Source organism: Rousettus aegyptiacus, unplaced genomic scaffold (assembly GCF_014176215.1).
Source record: "Rousettus aegyptiacus isolate mRouAeg1 unplaced genomic scaffold, mRouAeg1.p scaffold_m13_p_9, whole genome shotgun sequence".
Taxonomy (NCBI): Eukaryota; Metazoa; Chordata; class Mammalia; order Chiroptera; family Pteropodidae; genus Rousettus; species Rousettus aegyptiacus.
The window spans coordinates 34780043-34798267 of NW_023416312.1; the positions used below are offsets into that span (position 1 = coordinate 34780043).

Sequence of the window (18225 nt, forward strand, 5' to 3'; positions counted from 1 at the left end):
GTCTGTCTGTTTGCTATGTTGGCTTAGGGTGAGGTTTTTCTTTCCTATAAACATCCACAGGAGCCCAGTAACTGAGGTCAGAGAAAGGTCACTTAGCATTGATCACCTTAAAAAGGTAGCAGATATAAGAGAGGGGTTGGTGGGGCAAGGCCCCAATGCTGTTCCTTTCTGACACTGACTTTAACCTTGAGACGGGAGGGATTTGCTTACACTCTCATAAAAATTAGGGGTCCCACAGGCATGAAACTTACAATCTCCAGAATAGTCAGAGGCCAAGACAGGCTAGGGCAGGACTGAGAATATAAGAGTGATTCACAATATAACTACTGAATTCAGACTATCTGGATTTGAATCTCAGTTCTGCCACTTACTGACAATGTAATATTGAGCAAGTTAATTCACTGCTCTGTAGCCTCAGTTTCCTCATCTATAAAATAAGGATAATAATAGCCCCTACTTCATAATGTTGTTAGGAAGAGTGAAGCTGTACTTTCAGAATGCTTGGCACATGGTAAGTGTTCGGTAAATGTCAGCTCCTAGGGCTAGAGTGGGATGAGACTAGACTGAGACCAAAAGTATGGGAAGCTCTCAGTTCCTCCAGGGACTTAGGGAGGGGAGGTAATGTAGGGAGGAGCAAGAGAATTAAAAATTCAGCCAGGCCAGGAGGACATCTGCAGAACAAAGATTAATACTAGGGTTGCTAACAACCCATTCCTCACACCCGTGAAGGGGAAACAGGAACCAACAGAGTCATTCCCTATGCCTAAAACCGTGGGGGAACCTACGGATTAAAGGCTGGGAACTGTCTGCCAAAGGCCTTTCACTCTACATATTCTTACCTTTTCACACTATATACTCTTCCTCTTCCCCTTCCTCACTGTATGTACATATTAAAGGAAATGGGTTAACGAAATCTTTTAAACTATAACTCACAAGAACTAAAGAATGATATAGACACTGAATTCCCTGAACACTCAGAGTCCCTCTCAGTGCCTTTAATCTGTCTCTCTCACTGTCCCTCTCACTCTCTGCCTTTGAGTCGAGACCACACTCTGTGGAGTGTTACCCCTTTTCTAATAAATTTTCCTTTTGACTCTAACTTTGGTGTGTGTGTTGAATTCTTTCTACACTCTCTGCCAAGGGACCTTCTTCTTTCGGTGCAGAGCTTGGTCTCCTCCCTCACTGGGGGAAATTTGCCCTGTCCTGCATCATCTTGGGACCTAGATGGGGGAGGAATGGGGAGATACCAAGTTAATAGGCGTCAGTCTGTCTGTGGGAACCCAGAGATGCTCTGGACTTTGTCTGCAGGTACTGTGTAGGGCAAAATTGAGGAGTGGAGCTGAGAGAAAGAAAATTACTTAAAGGTCTGCACACAGGACACCAGCATGAGTAAGAACCCACATCTCTCTGGCCTTTCCACCAGCATAGAGCACATACAGCTCTGGCATTTACCTTCAGGCAAAATCTCTAACTACAGTTTTCACTTGTCTTGTGGCATTTGCTATGGCAGAACAAAGCCTTTGTTCTTCTCACTCTGGTATTTGGGCGTCCCATAGTCTGTCAGTTGCCACCTTCCCCAAGTCCACACAAAGTTTCCTGTCAGAATTTCTTCACTGGGGAGAGCCCTAGCTAGAAAACAGCCCTGCAAAGACAATAACCGAGAAACCCATATTGGGAATTTCTAAGATCCTTAACGAGGAATGGATAACCAAGGATGCTCAGGCAAATTAAAGAAACCTACAGCATGACTAAAATAAACAAATAGAACAACTAACCCTAGAGCAATTTGGGGATTTTGGAAACAATAGAGAATTTCATAAAAAAAGGATAATATTCTTAACAAAATCAAGAAGATATAACATGAATAAAATAAGAACTAGATGCTACAAAACAGTAACAATAAAAAGGGAAGATTCCTTATAAATATAAAAGAAGTTGCTGAAGTTAAAATCAGCAGAAGACCTGGGAAATAAAATTGAGGGAATTTCCCAGGATGTAGGGCAAACAACCAAAGAAATGCATAGAATGAGAGAGAATTAAGAGATAAAGATTAATTCAGTAGGATCAACATCTGAACAATAGGAGTCCTAGACAGAGAGAAAAGAAAAAAATGAAGAGAAATTTGTCAAAAGTGTATGAGAAGTTAATTTTCCAAAGCTGAAGAAGGATCTCTAGAACAGGTGCCCAAAACAGAAAATCCAGGAAACAGTGGTCCCAACCAATGCGAATACTACTGTGGTAGTCTCCTCACTGGTCCTCTTGCTTCTCCCTTTGTCATCCCTCCTTCTATCTTCCACCATTATATTTTCACAACAGCCAGAGGGATCATTTTAAAACCCAAGTCAGATCCTCTCCTACCTCTGCTAAAACCCATTGTGGCTTATAGGGCTTATAAGATTATGCCCCCATTACCTATCTTACCTCATTTCCTATTATTTCCTTCCCTGTCTTCTTCCACCACTCTAGTGACCCTGACATTTATATTTTTCAAAATTGGCAGGCATGAGAAAAAAAAACTCTCCAGGCATAGTCCTGATCTAGGGTCTTTGCACTGACTGTTCTTTCTGTTTGGAATGTACTTTTCTCAGGCTAGGTCTCTCACCTTTTCATAGAGTCTTTCTCTGACTGATCCATTTAAAACAGCAATAACTTCCCACTCTTGTTCGCATTCCCATCCCATATTTTTTCAGTTTTTAAAAAAATTAATTCATTTCTTTTAATTAGTTTCAAATACACAGTACATTGGTTAGACATCTATATAGTTCATAAAATGATCCCCCCAATTGCCCCCTCCCTCCCTTGGCCCTCCACTTAGCCAAAATATGGATGCTAACTGCATTTCCTCTGCCCTGCTCCCCATCCCCGTGACCATTTGTCCACTACTAGTTTGTACTTCTTTAACCCTTTACCCCATTCTCTCAGGCCCCCAAACCCCCTCTCCTCTATCCATCACCAAATTGTCCACTATATTTGTGAGTCTGTTTTTGATTAGTTTGTTCTTTTTGTTCCTTAGATTCCTCATATAAGTGAAATTATATGGTATTTATCTTTCTCTGTCTGACTTATTTCACTTGGCATAAGAACGTCTATGTCCATTCATGTTGTTGCAAATAGATGATATGATTTCATTTTTTTAATGGCTGAATAATATTCCATTGTATATATTAACCAAAATTTCTTTATCCAATTATCTGTCGATGGGCATTTAAGTTGCTTACATATCTTGGCTAATGTAAATTGTGCTGCCATGAATATTGGGGTGCATAGATCTTTAAAAATTATTGTTTTGGTTTTCTTTGGATAAATACCCAGAAGTGCAGTTGCTGGGTCAAAAGGTATATCCATTTTTAATCTTTTGAGAAACCTTCATACTGTTTTTCCATAGTGGCTGTACTAATTTTCAATCCAATCAATAATGTATAAGGGTTCCCTTTTCTCTGCATCCTCACCAACACTTGTTTTTTGCCCCATTCCTTTTATCCTGATCTATTTTTATCCATAGCACTTATCACATTTTAACATTTTAACTGTCCTTTCTCCTGGGCCCTACTTCCCATTGCTGTTAGGCCCTTTCTGCCCCACAACATACAGATGGTGCAGCTCCTTCTCCTTTCCATTTTTAGGCTCCTATGTCCTTTATTGAGCTGCTGGTAGGAATGGCTTAGGAAATGTGAAGAGAGGGAAAGTCTTATGTCCACCTTTAAGTTGATTGCTGTGCTGTGCTGTACGACTTAGATGACTAAAGAAGTGTTAGGTAACCTTGGAAGGAAACCTTTGCCATCAGTTCTCATCCTTACTTCTCAATTCAGAGGTACTGATTTTGTAGTTTGGGGTAAGGAAATGTGTTAGGAGAGGATTGGTGGTTAGGATATTCTGGGTTTCCCATTTAAGCTCCAGGGGTCTGAAATCTTAGATGCCCTGGGATTAGGCAGTTTCATCCCCTGAAATTCTGCAGTAAGCAATCTTTGGCCTATCTTTCCTTATCTCCTGAACAGAGCTGCCTGGTGATAACTCAGCTTTTCATTTTTTCCCTTAGTTGATATGTAGGATCTACATGATCTCAGGTATTTGTCGGCTGATCTATGGATGCTGGAAACCAGTCTGGGACTCAGTGACTTAGGTTCTTCAGAGTTTATGGGTAGATGCTGAAGATCAAAAGATTCCAAGAGTTTACAAGGAGAAGGTGGGAGAAAATTTCTCTGGTCAAAGGGTGAAGATCGTGAATGAATTTACCTTTTCTTTCCTGATAAAGTTTCTTCCTGTCCTCTGATCCCTAGGTCATAAGATAAGCGTGGTTATGGTATTGAGTTATAAAGATGGTGGCATTGAAAGGGGGCTGCGGAAGTTAGGCTTTGAAAATCTTTGGTAATGCCTCTCTAATGGACTTGAACTGAGGTTGTGCCTGAGTCCCTTGAATCCAATATCTCCTAAGGTTCTGATTCTGTAGTTCTTTAAAGTTACCCCAGGATCCCAAAGGCCACAACCAGGACTTAAAACATTGTGGAATTTAAAATGGTGAAGGGTAGATATAACAGAGGGTATCCCATAGAGAAGAAATCATATGAGCAAAGACTCCTAAGCAAGAGAAGGCAGGGGACATCTGATAATAGTAAAGCATTTATTTGGTTAGAATGTAGGCAGTGATCAAAAAAATCACAAGAAAAAAAAGCTGAAAAACTAGTCAGGGCTAGATTCTGGGAGAGCCTTGAGATGAGGCTCAGGCATTTCTTCAGAGTAGTCTATATTCATTGTCATGAATATGTCACCTGTCATTCACATCTTAACCCACTTCAATGAGAAAACTTCTGCACAACACAGACTCCAAAATAACAATGGCTTAAATAAGATATATATGTATTTATCTCACTCAAAAGAAATCCAGAGGTAAACAGTCCAAAGCCAAAAGGAGGGCAATATGAAATTGTTAGACATCCAGGTTCTTTTTAGTTTACTGATCCACTATCCTTAGGGTGTGACCCTTTCCTCATGTCCTTTGTTCCAGGAGGCTATGTGTCCAGCTAAAAAGCAAATGTTCTATTACTAAGGAAGAAGAGGAGAATGGCTATTGGGTTAAACAATTAGCAATCTATGCTACAAATCTCTATACTGAAATTATCCCTTCCTAAATCACCAGAGACAAGACCACCACCTGATTGTTAAAATTCCTAGGCATTTTTTTTCAGGCCTTTTCTTAACCTCTTGGTAGCATTCAACAGGAATGATCCCTTCTTCCTTTTGAAACATTCTCTTTCTTTGGTTTTGTGACACTTTCTCCTTTTCTCTCTATCTCTTAGGTCACTACTTATCCCTCTCTCTTTCATGGAATCCTTTTCCTCCACCTATGCTGTAGTTACTGCTGGTCTCCAAGGCTCTTCCCTGGACCCATCTCTTCTAAGGCTACACATTCTTCTCAGGTGCTTTTGCCCTTGCCCGTAGATTAAAACCATTAATATACTGATGGCTGTTAGATCTATAACTTCAGCCCAGACCTCCTTTACTGAACTTCAGACATATATATTCAACTGCCTGTGTAACACTCCCACTTGGATGTCCCACAGATATCTCAAAATCAATGCTCAGTTCCTCTACATTAGTATTCCATACGTCAGTGAAAGGGCTTAATATCTGCACATTTCATCTCTCATATCAGATCCCCAAGAGTTCTCTTTGACACTTTCCTCATCCCTTTCTCTACATCCAGTTATTTATAAGGTCTCGTTGCTTTTTATCTCTTTAATATCTTCTTAATCACTTCTCACCACCTCCACTGCTACCGTTCTAGGCTAAAACACAGTCATTGCTTATCTGGATAACAACTCTCCCTCTTTCTAGGAAGACATCTAATCCGTACTACTTATAGATTAGGCAACTAGGATGTTCTTTCTAAAATACAAATCTATGTCACATTCAAGCTTAGAACCTTTCAATAACCTCTCAGTGCTTTCAGGATCAAGATCAAAGTCCTTATCTTGGCATTCAAGGCTTGCCATGATTTGGAAGAAATGAGAATTTGGGGCACTGAACTGGAAGAAAAGGAGGTCCTGTGTTTAGTGTGAAATAAAGCCCAGTAGATGGGGAGAAGACCTAGGAGGTAAGAAAGCAGTGAGCTGATACCATGAACTTAGAGGAAGAGAGAGGAATAGAAGCCCATCTTGAATATCTGGGAAGTGTGTGTGTGTTGAATTTTCCCTAGAACATAAGGATTTATGGTATTTTATTTACTTTGTAAAGAAAAAGATGACCTCATAAAGCAGATTTATGACCATTTGAATTACTTTTCGATGTGGGGAAGGTATTGAATATTATTTCTGTAACTGACCACTGTGCTACATTTTATTTTGGTTTCTAATAACATTTTAGTTGATGCTCTTGGGTTGTCTGGGTCTACATTCATATGCTCTGTAATTAATAATTTTGTTTACTTTCCATTATCTATACATGTTATTTCATTCTCTTGAATGAACCCAATTACTTGAGATTTGTTATATGATAAAGGTGCCATTTCAAATCAGTGGGGAAAGATGGATTAATTCGCACATGGAATAGGGACAAGAGACTATGACTTTGGAAAATAATTAAGCTGAATCCTTACACAAAATAAGTTTTGGAATGATAAAACCACTTAAATGTAAATATTAAAGACATAAAAGTGCTTGGAAGAAAACAGGTTGTTATAACATAGGAGCATGGAAAGCATATCTAAGCATGAATCCAGTCATGATAAAGGAAAACCTGATACATTTCACTACATAACAAACACTTTTATATAGCAAAGATTATCATAAATAACATGAAAAATATTTGTCATACATGTGACACACAAACATATGAAGGACATTATTGGTAGGAATGTTATTCCATGTACCTTGAGAGTGAGTTGACAAATTTTATGTCAAAATAGAAGTCTTTTTTGTAGTATTTGAGTCAGCAAAAAATACCACAAATAACAACAGCCCAATACAGATACAAAGATGTTCCTTGTAGCATTGCTTTTAATAGTAAAAAAAAAGGAAATAATTTAAATGCCCATGTATCGTGGAATGGTTAAATAGATTATGGACCATCTATACAAGAAAAGATTTTGCAGCTGTCAGGAAAAGTGTGCACTATGGAAAACTGATTAGAATATATGACTGGAAAAAATAGGTCACAAAACAGTAGGTACAGTATACCATTTGTGGGCAGAAAACCCAAATAATTAGTATATGAATAGATAAATATCTGGAGGAATGTATATCAAAATATTAATAGTGGTTATTTCTGGGGGATGAGATAAGGGTGGCCTTTCATTGGTATGTTACATATTTATGTATTATTTGAATTTCCACAGCGATAACATATTACCTTTGTAATAAGAAAGAATAAAGATGTAAAAATAAATTAATTCAATGAACGAATAGTTTTGAGGGGGTGGTTTTGGTTGGAAGGGGTTCAGACCGAGCCTGGTACAGTGGCATAAACACGCGCTTTGGCGTCAGACAGCCCTGAGCGGGGCCTCATTGCCCCACCCCCGAGGAAGGAGAAGGGGGGTGGCAGGGGGCTGCGGAAAGGGGCTGGGCTGGGCTGGCTGCAGCTCTAGTCTAGGAGGCTGAGACTTTGAGAGAGACTGAGAGAGGGTAGACGCATCCCGGACTCGCTCGAGGACAAGGTGAGGAACGCTGAGATTGGGGTTTCCTGGCAGCCAGTCAGTGGTCCCAGCCCCTTCTAACCTGTAGCCAAGCAGGTGGGCAATTCTTACTGCACCATTGCAGCTGGAGGAGAGGCGACCTGGCGTGGGATGTAGGCTATACGGACTGGGAAGCAGAGACTAGTGCAGGAGAAGAGAGAAAAAGGGGGGAACCAGGCATGTTGGTTGGCGGACGGGGAATCTGAGGGGGACGGGGAATACTGAGAAGTAGATATCCAGAGAAGAAAATATAGGTTGCAGAGTAGGGTTAAGGAATACTGGGGGAGGGGGTGCACAGGTACTTTGGAGGAGGATGTAAGGAAGGGGAATAGGGAATTCTGTGGGGTAAATAGGAAATGCGATGGGGAAATAGGGAGCAGGAAGCAAGGCAGAGGGAATACGGAGGGGGGTATAAAGAATGGAGAGCAGAGAGTGGGGGAAGGGCAGACTGGCTGAGACAGAGGCCCCCTAGGGAGGCGGAAAGGGGCGGGACCACTTCCGGTCTGGATGGGGGAGGGCAGTCTCTGAGTTTCGAAGGGGCTCGAAGAGAGTGGACGCACTCTGGAATTGTAGAAGAACGAGGTGAGCAGTAGCTGGGCCCAGCTCTGGATCAAAGCCTGGTAGGGGTCGGCCCCACCCTCTGGGATCTGGAGAAAACCTGCTCCAAGGACTGGATCGTACCGGATCCATCCGGCTGGGAAGAGTGGGGATTGGACCCGGTTTAGCTGGGCCCAAGATGGAATCACTAGCTCAATACAGATTTGAGGAGGGGGTGTATTAGGGAAGGAGAAGAACCAAGATGCGCTTTGCTCCTTTTTGAAGGAGGGTGTGTTATGAAAAAGGGCGCGACTGCGCGGTATTGTGGACTTTGGGGTGGGTGGGATACCTGGGGGAGGGGCCAGGACCACCAGACATTGTGACAATTTGAAAGGGAGGCTTGCTGGGGAGGAGGCGGGACCTAATGCTATTGCGGACCTGGAGAGGGGCGTGTGCTAGGAAACAGTGTAGGACTCAGTGTATGCCTATTGCGCATGCGTACTACGGATCCTTAGAAAGGGGCGTGTAGAAAAGGGCCCGCTCTGAGACGGGCCAGCTGCCGAATGCGCATGTGCAGGGTGGACTTCAAAGAAAGGGCTTGTACTGGGAAAGCGGGCGGGGCTGAGATGGGCCCTGCAGCTTAAGCGCATGCGCACTGTCGATCTGCGGCCGGCCCGGGGGTGCACTGGGGAAAGGGGCGGGGTCCTCAGCTGCCGCGCTGGCACATCTTCCTGGAGCAGGGGAGGGTGGGGCTGCAGAGAATTGAGACCTGGACGCTGTGGATTGCTGAATCTGAGAGCAGAGTCGTTCGGGGTGGAGGAGGGGTTTGGGTTTGGGGCCCTAGGAAAGGTGAGGATCAGCTTCCAGGCAGAACAGGAGAGAGGAAGTTCAGTGGGCTCTCCCCTTGACCCAAGCCTTCTCTTTCAGGTTCAGCTCTTGCCAGGCCAACTTGAGACATGTCTGACACAAGTGAGAGTGGTACATGTGCAACCCACTTTCAGGTAAGGCCTCTTTCTCTCCTTTCCCTAGCTGCTTTTCTACTCCAGCCTCTGTTGCTACCCCAAATCCCTTGGCACTTCACCTCCCCTCCTTTTCTTTCTCCACCCACTTCCCTGCCTGGGTGCCCTCCACCCCAGTAGAAAGAGGGAAGAAGGAAGGAAGGAGGGTAGGCCCACCCTTATTCTGCCATCAGTTCCTGCTCAGAGGAAGGGGGGGGAGGTCTCGTTGGTTTGAGGTGCTCAGAGCACTTTTTAAAGTAGGAATTAATATAGTTCAGAGAAGTAAAGGCCTGAAATTTTGGAGCTATTTGCTTAGTTGGGGGAAGGGAGAAGTTCTGTGAGTTTCCCTGCTTTCTCTTGCAGGCTGAAGCTTCAGAAAAGGACGGTGGCTTGAACATGCAGACCCTGTTGACAGTGACTAAGAACTTGGAGGTCTCAGAGACACTGGAGGCTTTAAAGGCACCAGAAGTCTCAGAGGCTGTGAAGATCTCAAACGCTGCAGGGGATTCAAAGACCACAGAGGTCTCAAAGACCCCAGAGGCTCAGGAGGCAACTGCCACTCAGGTCTCACCTACCACTAAGCTGACCAATACCCAGCTTCTGGCAGCTGAAAAGAAGAGTCCAGCAAGTGACACCAAGATGCAGAATGCTGACCCTCAGGCTGTGACAGTGCCTGCCACTGAGACCAAAAAGGTCAGCTGTGTGGCTGATAAGAAGGTCAATACAAAGGCCCTGAAGACTGAGGCCGCCGACTCTCAGGCTCCAGAAGATGAACCGGAGCCTGAGGGTGCAGCTGCCCAGGCTCAGGAGAGTCAGGATACTCGGCCCAAGGTCAAGGCCAAGAAAGCCCGGAAGGTAAGTCCTCTGTAGTCACCATCCTTGCCTTTCCATTCCTCTTCTCATTTGATACATTTGTTCTGCAAACATTTAAAAAGTTTCTTGTTTTCATCAAGGCTGTGGGAAACACTAAGAGGAATGCGATGCAATTCCTGTTTTCAGAGAGCTCACAGATTGGTGGTGAGATGAGACAGGTGCAATCTGAACATAATGCAGTTTATATTTACATAATTGCTACCATGTGTTAGGCTTTGAGGTAGGCACATTCACACAGATTATCTTTCAAGTACTAAAAGGAATCCAGTTTTATAGAGAAGGAAGCTGAGTCCTAGACAGGTAGAATGATTTGTCCAGGGTGGTACATGCAGAACCAGTGGTGGACACAGGAAAAGGAAAAGCCTTGCATCGTACTCTTGGGTGGTTTCTGGCCTGGGTGGGAAATGAAACTCCTGCTTGGAAGCCAGTGAAAGATAAACCCAAGAATCAGCATGGCCAATGTCTGTTGAGTCACGTTGTTACTACAAGGGTGGGATTGGGGGGAGAGGCTACTAGAAGAGATAGGATGAAGAAAAGAACTATCTGCTTCATCTGGCATTGTTGTGTTTCTCCTATCAATGCAGGTGAAGCACTTGAATGGGGAAGAGGATGGCAACAGTGATCAGAGTCAGGCTTCTGGAACCACAGGTGGCCGAAGAGTCTCTAAGGCCCTAATGGCCTCAATGGCCCGCAGGGCTTCAAGGGGCCCCATAGCCTTTTGGGCCCGCAGAGCATCTAGGACTCGGTTGGCTGCTTGGGCCCGGAGAGCTTTGCTTTCCCTGAGGTCTCCTAAGGCCCGTAGGGGCAAGGCTCGCCGCAGAGCTGCCAAGCTCCAGTCATCCCAAGAGCCCGAAGCACCACCACCTCGTGATGTGGCCCTTTTGCAAGGGAGGGTAAGAACCCTGTCCTTTCCATGCTGCCTGACCTCTTCCCTCTTCTCTGCCATCCTTTTAAGTCTTCTGCAAACATATTTTGATTTTTCCATCTTTTCCTCCTGTGCAGGCAAATGATTTGGTGAAGTACCTGTTGGTTAAAGACCAGACAAAGATTCCCATCAAGCGCTCAGGTAGAGTTCTATTGACGCTCCCTGCCCCCAGCTCTGCCCTCCACTACCCTCTCCTCCACATGATGGGGGCATTCCTTGATATTATGCTCTTACCTCTGTCCTCCCAAAGTTCTAAATTGGCAGTGCTAGCATCTCTGTTCATTAGCTCAGAACGTGTTTATAGTCACCCACAGTAGGGTTGGTAAAGGGTCTGTAGTTTGGGTATGGGGGCCACCTGGCTTCACCTTAGCCCAGGTGCTCCCAACACTCTCCCCTTGCAGACATGCTGAAGGACATCATCAAAGAATATACTGATGTGTACCCTGAAATCATTGAACGAGCAGGCTATTCCTTGGAGAAGGTGAAGGGGAAGCCCTGGGGGATGGACATAATGGGGAAACATTAAACAGAGGCGTACATGTCCTTTCCGGGGGTGGGAACCAGAGAGACTCACTAACCCAGCCCCATCACTGTGCAGATGAGCAGACAGTGGCCTAAGGAAGTGCATAAACTTGCTTGGGGTCACACAACAAGTCAGTGGTAAAAACACAGGTAGGACTCAAGCCACCTAACTTAGTCCTGGCTTTTGTCCACTACTGGACATGCCCTATAATGTATTTCAGGTGCTCACCTTTCCCTTTCATTCCCCATTCTGTGTCTTTCTGCATTCCCACTAAGCACAAGGATGGTGTCGTTAATAATAGTACATTTGTTGCCTGTTTGTTGTGTGCTGGCCACTTAGCTAAGTGCTTTATGTGCATTGTCTCACTGATTACATACATATACACACCTGTGGGTACATGGGGAGCTGCAGGATGCCCAGGAATTTGAATTTTGTGATTTCACAAGCTTTTTCTCCATCCCCAGGTATTTGGGATCCAATTGAAGGAAATAGATAAGAATGACCACTTGTACATTCTTCTCAGCACCTTGGAGCCCACTGATGCAGGCATACTGGGAACGTAAGCTGGGAGTGGGCTGGGGTGAGAAGGAGGCTTGTGCTTTTGTTTATGGTACAACCTCATCCGTGTCATCTTCTCCCACATCCTCTTAGAGAGTCAGGGAAGAGGAAGGCCTAAAAAGCCCCTGTTCCAGCTCCTGCATGTACTTGGAGCCCTGTACACAATAGTTGTGCCTGGTTATGATTAAATAAAGGGTGTGGAAGCCTGGGGCAGGGCATTCCTACTGTCAAGTTTTCTGTTTCTGCAGAAGCTTCCCAGGAAAGCAGACCTGTCGTTGTTTCTCTTCCTACCGGCCTTGTTGGAGTGGTTCTCAAGGGTGGGCTTCCTGGTGTGGGTAGATGATGATGCTGGAAGGGCAGGAGCTTCAGTAGGGCTGTGCCTAGAATTCTTTTGGGGCTGACGGTTCTGGGGAGCAAGAATAGATGCACATTGACTGAGTACTTGGGTCATAATTGATTAACAGGAATCCCCTCAGCAACCCAGGGAGAGGATGATGTGATTTTCCAATTTTACTAAATAGGAGACTGAGGCCCAAGAGTCTTAAGTGCCTTGCCCAGGTCACACAGAACTTAAAGCATAGACTGGGCAGAACTCTCCCATATCTGAGGAATCTGGGAGAGGCTAGCCTAGTGACCTGGCTAGTATGTGTTTTTTTCAGATGACTGCTGGACATAAATCTCTCTGTCCTATTGTTCCCCTAGAACCAAGGACTCCCCAAAGCTGGGTCTTCTCATGGTGCTTCTTAGCATCATCTTCATGAATGGAAATCGGTCCAGTGAAGGTGAGTGTCTGGACATACAGCTGAATGGGTGGCCACAGCTAGAATTCCACATGTTCATTCTCTGTCTCTTCTCCTTTTGCCTTCCTTTGCAGCTGTCATCTGGGAGGTGCTGCGCAAGTTGGGACTGCGCCCTGGGTATGATTGGGCTCTCAGTGCTTGCTGTCTATTTTGTCCTTTGGCAAGAGAGGATGGTCCCAGTATTGCATCAGTCTGGTGGTCTGGTGGAGTGGGCGGGGGTGCCGAACCGGGTATTGGGCTCAGGGCTCTGACCTGGGCGGATGGGGAACTCTGCTTCCTGTCTCACTGTGTCTTGGACGTCTAGAGAGCTGCTTTCTTGTGCAGGAAACCTTTTTCATTTTGGAAATGCATCTGCACACATCTGGGAGGTGCAATGGCCCTGTTTGTATGTATGTATGTACGTACATATGTATGTATTTATTCTTTCTGCTCTCAGGATACATCATTCGCTTTTTGGGGATGTGAAGAAGCTCATTACTGATGAGTTCGTGAAACAGAAGTAAGTGTTTGTCTGGTGTTGGTGTGTTCTGTGCATTTTGCATGTTTTGGGACTGAGTGATAAAGCTATATGTGTGCACATGTGCCTGTGTGTGTGTATGCAGATGGTAGCTTTTTCTTGAGGTGGTAACAGGGAACAGGAGCACATAATTTCCTGACCTATCACATATATTCTTACATACACCTTTAGAACAATACAAGGGAGGGATTGTCATTACCAGCATTGTACCTGTGAGGAAACTGAGGCACAGAGTGTGAAGTCATTTTTCTTATGGTTATACGGGTAGCAAATGGAAGATTCATTTTTAGATTCAGGCCCCAATGCCTTGCTTCTTTTTACTATGCCAATCAGGGCCTCATAGAAATTAATTTCAATTAAATGTCATAGAATGATAGCTTTAGGGTGCCGGGTACCATCCTTAAAGGGTTTAAATATACATCTCATTTACATAACTACCCTGTAGAGTAAGTGCTATCATCCCATTTCCATTTTCAGTTGATAGACTTGGGGCTCAGAGACTGGAAGTCTGAGCATGGCCCCAGCTGGTCAGGGGCCATTTCGGGCCAGGGCCCACCTTATCCTCGGTTCTTGGAGAACATGTGCACACTCACACAGGTGCACTAGCACACGTTTGCACACACACAATCAGGAGTGTATGCAGAGTACACTGCTCTCGGACTGTTGCTTCCCTTCCCTTCACCATCGTTTTCTGTGGTGGACTGTCCCAGGGCTCAGCCAGGCCACGGGTGAGACCCTGCGGTGGGGTGTGCTCAGAGCAGGGGGCCTGAAGAAATGGCTCCTCTGTTTATAACACACCCGGCAGAAATCTGGGGTCATTGTGATGAGGGGCACCAAACTTGTGGCCTTCCTATGAACAAACACCTTACATGTGTTCCCTTCTGCTCCTCCACATTGCTGCTGGGCAGGACCGATGGGACAGGACTCAATATTGAAAGAAAAGTTACAGTATTTAGTGGGGGAGGTTGCCACCTAGAGCTTATCTAGTCCATGCATGAGTATATGTACCATGGGTGATCTTAGACATAAAGGCTTTGAATCTCTCTTTTCAAGGTACCTGGACTATGCAAGAGTCCCTAATAGCAATCCCCCTGAGTATGAGTTCTTCTGGGGCTTGCGCTCTTACTATGAGACCAGCAAGATGAAAGTCCTCAAGTTTGCCTGCAAGGTAATTGGAGAGCTGCCCAAGCTTGGCATATCAAGAGCATGGGGTTCCCCTGACCGGGACAGGCTGTATCCAGAGCAGCCTGCAGCTCATATATAAACATTCTGAAATCTCTTTTAATGTGCCAGACACTTTGGCTGAATCATTAAATCCTAACAACTAACATGTCATCCTACTGCAGATGAGACAACTCAGGCTCAGAGAGGTAATTAAATAGCATGTCCAGGGTCACAGAGCTAGTAAGTGTCAGAACAGTGACGGAATATTGGTGCATAATTACTAGAAGTAGTTATTATATTACTGGTATATATAGTACGTAATATGTCACCTATAATATAGTAGGTGCTCAGTTCTCTTGATTCTGATCCTTCATATGGTTGTTATTTCTGTTTCAGGTACAAAAGAAAGATCCTAAGGAATGGGCAGCTCAGTACCGAGAGGCGATGGAAGCAGATATGAAGGCTGCAGCTGAGGCTGCAGCTGAAGCCAAAGCGAAGGCCGAGATTAGAGCTCGAATGGGCATTGGGCTTGGCTCTGAGAATGCAGCTGGGCCCTGCAATTGGGACGAAGCTGATATTGGACCCTGGGCAAAAGCCCGGATCCAGGCGGGAGCTGAAGCTAAAGCCAAAGCCCAAGAGAGTGGTGGTGCCAGTAATGGTGCCAGTGCCAGTGGCAGCTTTGGTGCCAATGCCAGCTTGACCCCCACTTTCACATTTGGGCTCTTCACTGGCCTCAGTGGAGCTGGTGCCAGCAGCAGTGGCAGCTCTGGTGCCTGTGGTTTCTCCTACAAGTGAGAATTCAGGTATCTACTTAGATTTGGTGGGGGCAACCAGGACTCTTGGGGGTGGGATGAAGAGCTCGGGGTAGTTATAGGAAGGCCAAAGGCAGGACCATATGCAAAGAGTGGGAAAATACCACTTTTGACATTTTATTATTGTTTGGTGGATATTAATTGACTTTTTAATTTTCTTTTACTTGTGTTTTCAGATATTGCTAATCCCAGCAGTCTTTCTCTTCAAGCCAGGGTGCATCCTCAGAAACCTACTCTACACATCACTCTAGGCAGCCACTATCAATCAATTTAAGTTGACACTCTACATTAAATCTATTTGCCATTTCTGAGTTTTTTGCTTTTTTTTTTTGGTTGGCTGTCACATTTTGGTACCACAATTAAAAGTGAATTGGGAAAGCTTCCACTTTAATTTATGCTTAGTTTGAGGTGACATTGTTGGATTCAGGGGAACGAGATTGGCATGCCTTTTTGGGATAGGTTGGGCCTCATCTTTAGCCTACAGGGCAGGCAGGGTTGTGGTGGGGTGGGGAATCATGGGGTTTGTAGACATAGAGGATACACTTCGAAGAAAAACCCTGAGGTAAGTAAGTCTGGAGCAGCAACTCAGAGGTAGGAGAGACTAGACATCAATTACAGACTCTCCTTTTGAGAAATTTGGATGACGAAGGAAACAAATAGTAAAGGAACAAATGAGGATTTTCTTGGGAAAGGGGAGAGAGGCTTGAGCAGGCAGGATCCAATAGTGAGGGAGATGTTGAAGACTGACTGACACAGCCCAGCCCCTGACAGGGTGGAGGGGAAGGCCTGGAAGAAAGGACTATCCAGAAAGTACTTGGAGAGGGGACTGTGGAAAGATGTGAGGCAGTGGGAAGGCCTCAATAATTTGGAGGCTCCTTCTCTATGGGAAGGTGCTCGGTAATATTGTAGGAATCAAGATGAGTATTAGTTATTCGAAGGTTTTGGTTCTGAATTATAAGGATACAAGACCAAGGGCAGTTAGTGTATAAGTCAGTGCCTTTACTACTGAGTCCATAGTGCTTGGTGCATAGTGGGCACACAGAGTGGTGGAAGAGAAGGGACAAGGAAGGCTTAGGGAAGAAGGTGAGATTGTGACAGGGATACAGTGCAGGGGTTTGTGGTCAGGAGTCTCAGTCAAGTCCATGAATGGCAAAATGTTAAGTGAATATACCAAGTACCTACTATATATTGCAGTGTCTGGGAAGGGGTGTTGAGAGAATGAGAATGACAAATGGGGGGAGTAGTCAGTGGGATGATTATATTTAAGAAGGGCAGAGAGATCTCTAGGTGATCGTAACATCCAAGGAGTAGGTGGTTAAGGAGAGAAAATGATTCCTGGAGGTGTGGGGTTAATGGCCTGGGAGTCCAGGGTGTTGGCTGGATTATCCATATGGACAGTGAAACTACTTGAGTTGGTGGCAGGATTTGGGGTAGAGAAGAGTACTGAGCCAGGTGCCAAAGTCCCCTCATGTATGGTTGAAAGTATCATCTTAGCTATACTGCCCACTAAGGTACAGATCCGTCAGGCAATCAAAGATCTATATTTGCCGAGTTTGGGGCAGTATTCCCCTAGACACTTCAGGAAGCCCTCATTAATCCCCATATTACCAGATCCCTAATCAGTGGGGCAGTTTTAAGGACAATAAGACTCTAGTAATGGTTCCCTCTGCCCTACTGTAGACTCTATAAGCAATAAAGGAACAGTGTTTATTGTTAAGGGAACAGAATTTTTAAAATATGTTCCATCCAGAGCAAGGCAGGTCCTTACCCATGGCCATGAATTGAGACCACCATTTGTTACTGAGGTGTTCTTCCCTAGAAGTAGAGGTTCTTCCATTGATTCCACAGGCCATGGTCTCTGGCTGGTTGGTACCTGGGAGAGGTAGACAAGGTCAGAGGCAGCGTAGGCCTAGGAGGGACTTTCTAGTGGGTGCTTTTCATGTCCAGGGCACCGTTGGCTTCCCAGGTGATGCTATCTGAAAATGGAATGGATGGGGATGATGGTGGTGGGGGTGGTGGCAAGGAACTTGGGAACCACGATTCTAATAAAATTTTTTAAACTTCTCAATAAGGATGAGTCATAGTCATGAATTCTGCCTTTCCCACTTACCTTCCTTCCACAGACTACGGGGCTTGTAGGTGTGCCCACCTCTTTTCCTTCTTACAAGACCTGGAATTTGGCAGGACAAGGGGTCCTCACTTCACAGGTGTTGAGGGCTGAGGATATGTGGGGCAGGGAGGAAGAAATGTCTGTTTCCAGGCAAGCGGGTTGTGGCCAGAGCCAGAAAGTGTGCAGCAGGGGAAATGGGGACAGATTGTAGTTCATGTTTTTGCCTCCTTTATCAGCTTGTAGGTTACTCCTGCAATGAATGAGCTCCCAAAATTTTCACTCTTTCCTTCAATAAATCATTACATGAATTCCAAATAATTCTAGATGGTAATTATGTATCTTCCTTGGCTAGGATTTGGAAGCAGTTTCTTCACCTATTTTACATTATCACCCTCTAAGAAGCCTTTTTAGAGATTTTTTTGTTCTAATTGCTTACCATGAAATTTCAATACCACAGATATACCGTATATTTAATAGCTATATTTGTGCTTTGTACATAGCATTTAAAAATTCAATAAAGGATAATGACAAAATGTTCAAGTTAAAAGTTAAAAAATTTTAAAGCTGTTAACAGTTACCTTTATAACCTTGCTGAGCACCTTTAAATGTAATTTACTTATATTGTAATGTATCAGATTACATATAATTTTCATATAACTGATGTAATTTATATAACAATAATAGTGTATTCAAATTTAAAAAAACATTCAAAACATTTTTCCAGCAAACTAAAACAATTGAA

The 18225-nt window shown here is 44.5% G+C and overlaps 1 protein-coding gene and 1 non-coding gene across 5 annotated transcripts; both read left to right on the plus strand.

The window, feature by feature from the left end:
- The first annotated feature begins 7501 nt into the window (after positions 1–7501).
- Positions 7502–15684, plus strand: LOC107506601 (melanoma-associated antigen D2). Of its 4 annotated transcripts, none has more exons than XM_016137312.2 (13): positions 7502–7648; positions 9131–9204; positions 9565–10056; positions 10659–10967; positions 11077–11140; positions 11401–11480; positions 11987–12081; positions 12783–12862; positions 12955–12997; positions 13317–13379; positions 14451–14565; positions 14958–15364; positions 15550–15684. In XM_016137312.2, the coding sequence occupies exons 2-12, from the start codon at positions 9160–9162 to the stop codon at positions 15354–15356; spliced, it is 1785 nt and encodes a 594-aa protein (XP_015992798.1). In that variant the 5' UTR covers positions 7502–7648; positions 9131–9159; the 3' UTR covers positions 15357–15364; positions 15550–15684. The 4 variants fall into 4 exon arrangements, with proteins under 4 accessions (XP_015992798.1, XP_015992797.1, XP_015992800.1 ...); XM_016137311.2 differs by lacking the exon at positions 7502–7648 and adding an exon at positions 8145–8248; XM_016137314.2 differs by lacking the exon at positions 7502–7648 and adding an exon at positions 8205–8286.
- Positions 14141–14270, plus strand: LOC118608173. The gene has a single exon (XR_004952964.1). It is a non-coding gene; the product is annotated as a small nucleolar RNA SNORA11 (small nucleolar RNA).
- Positions 15685–18225: the final 2541 nt, after the last annotated feature.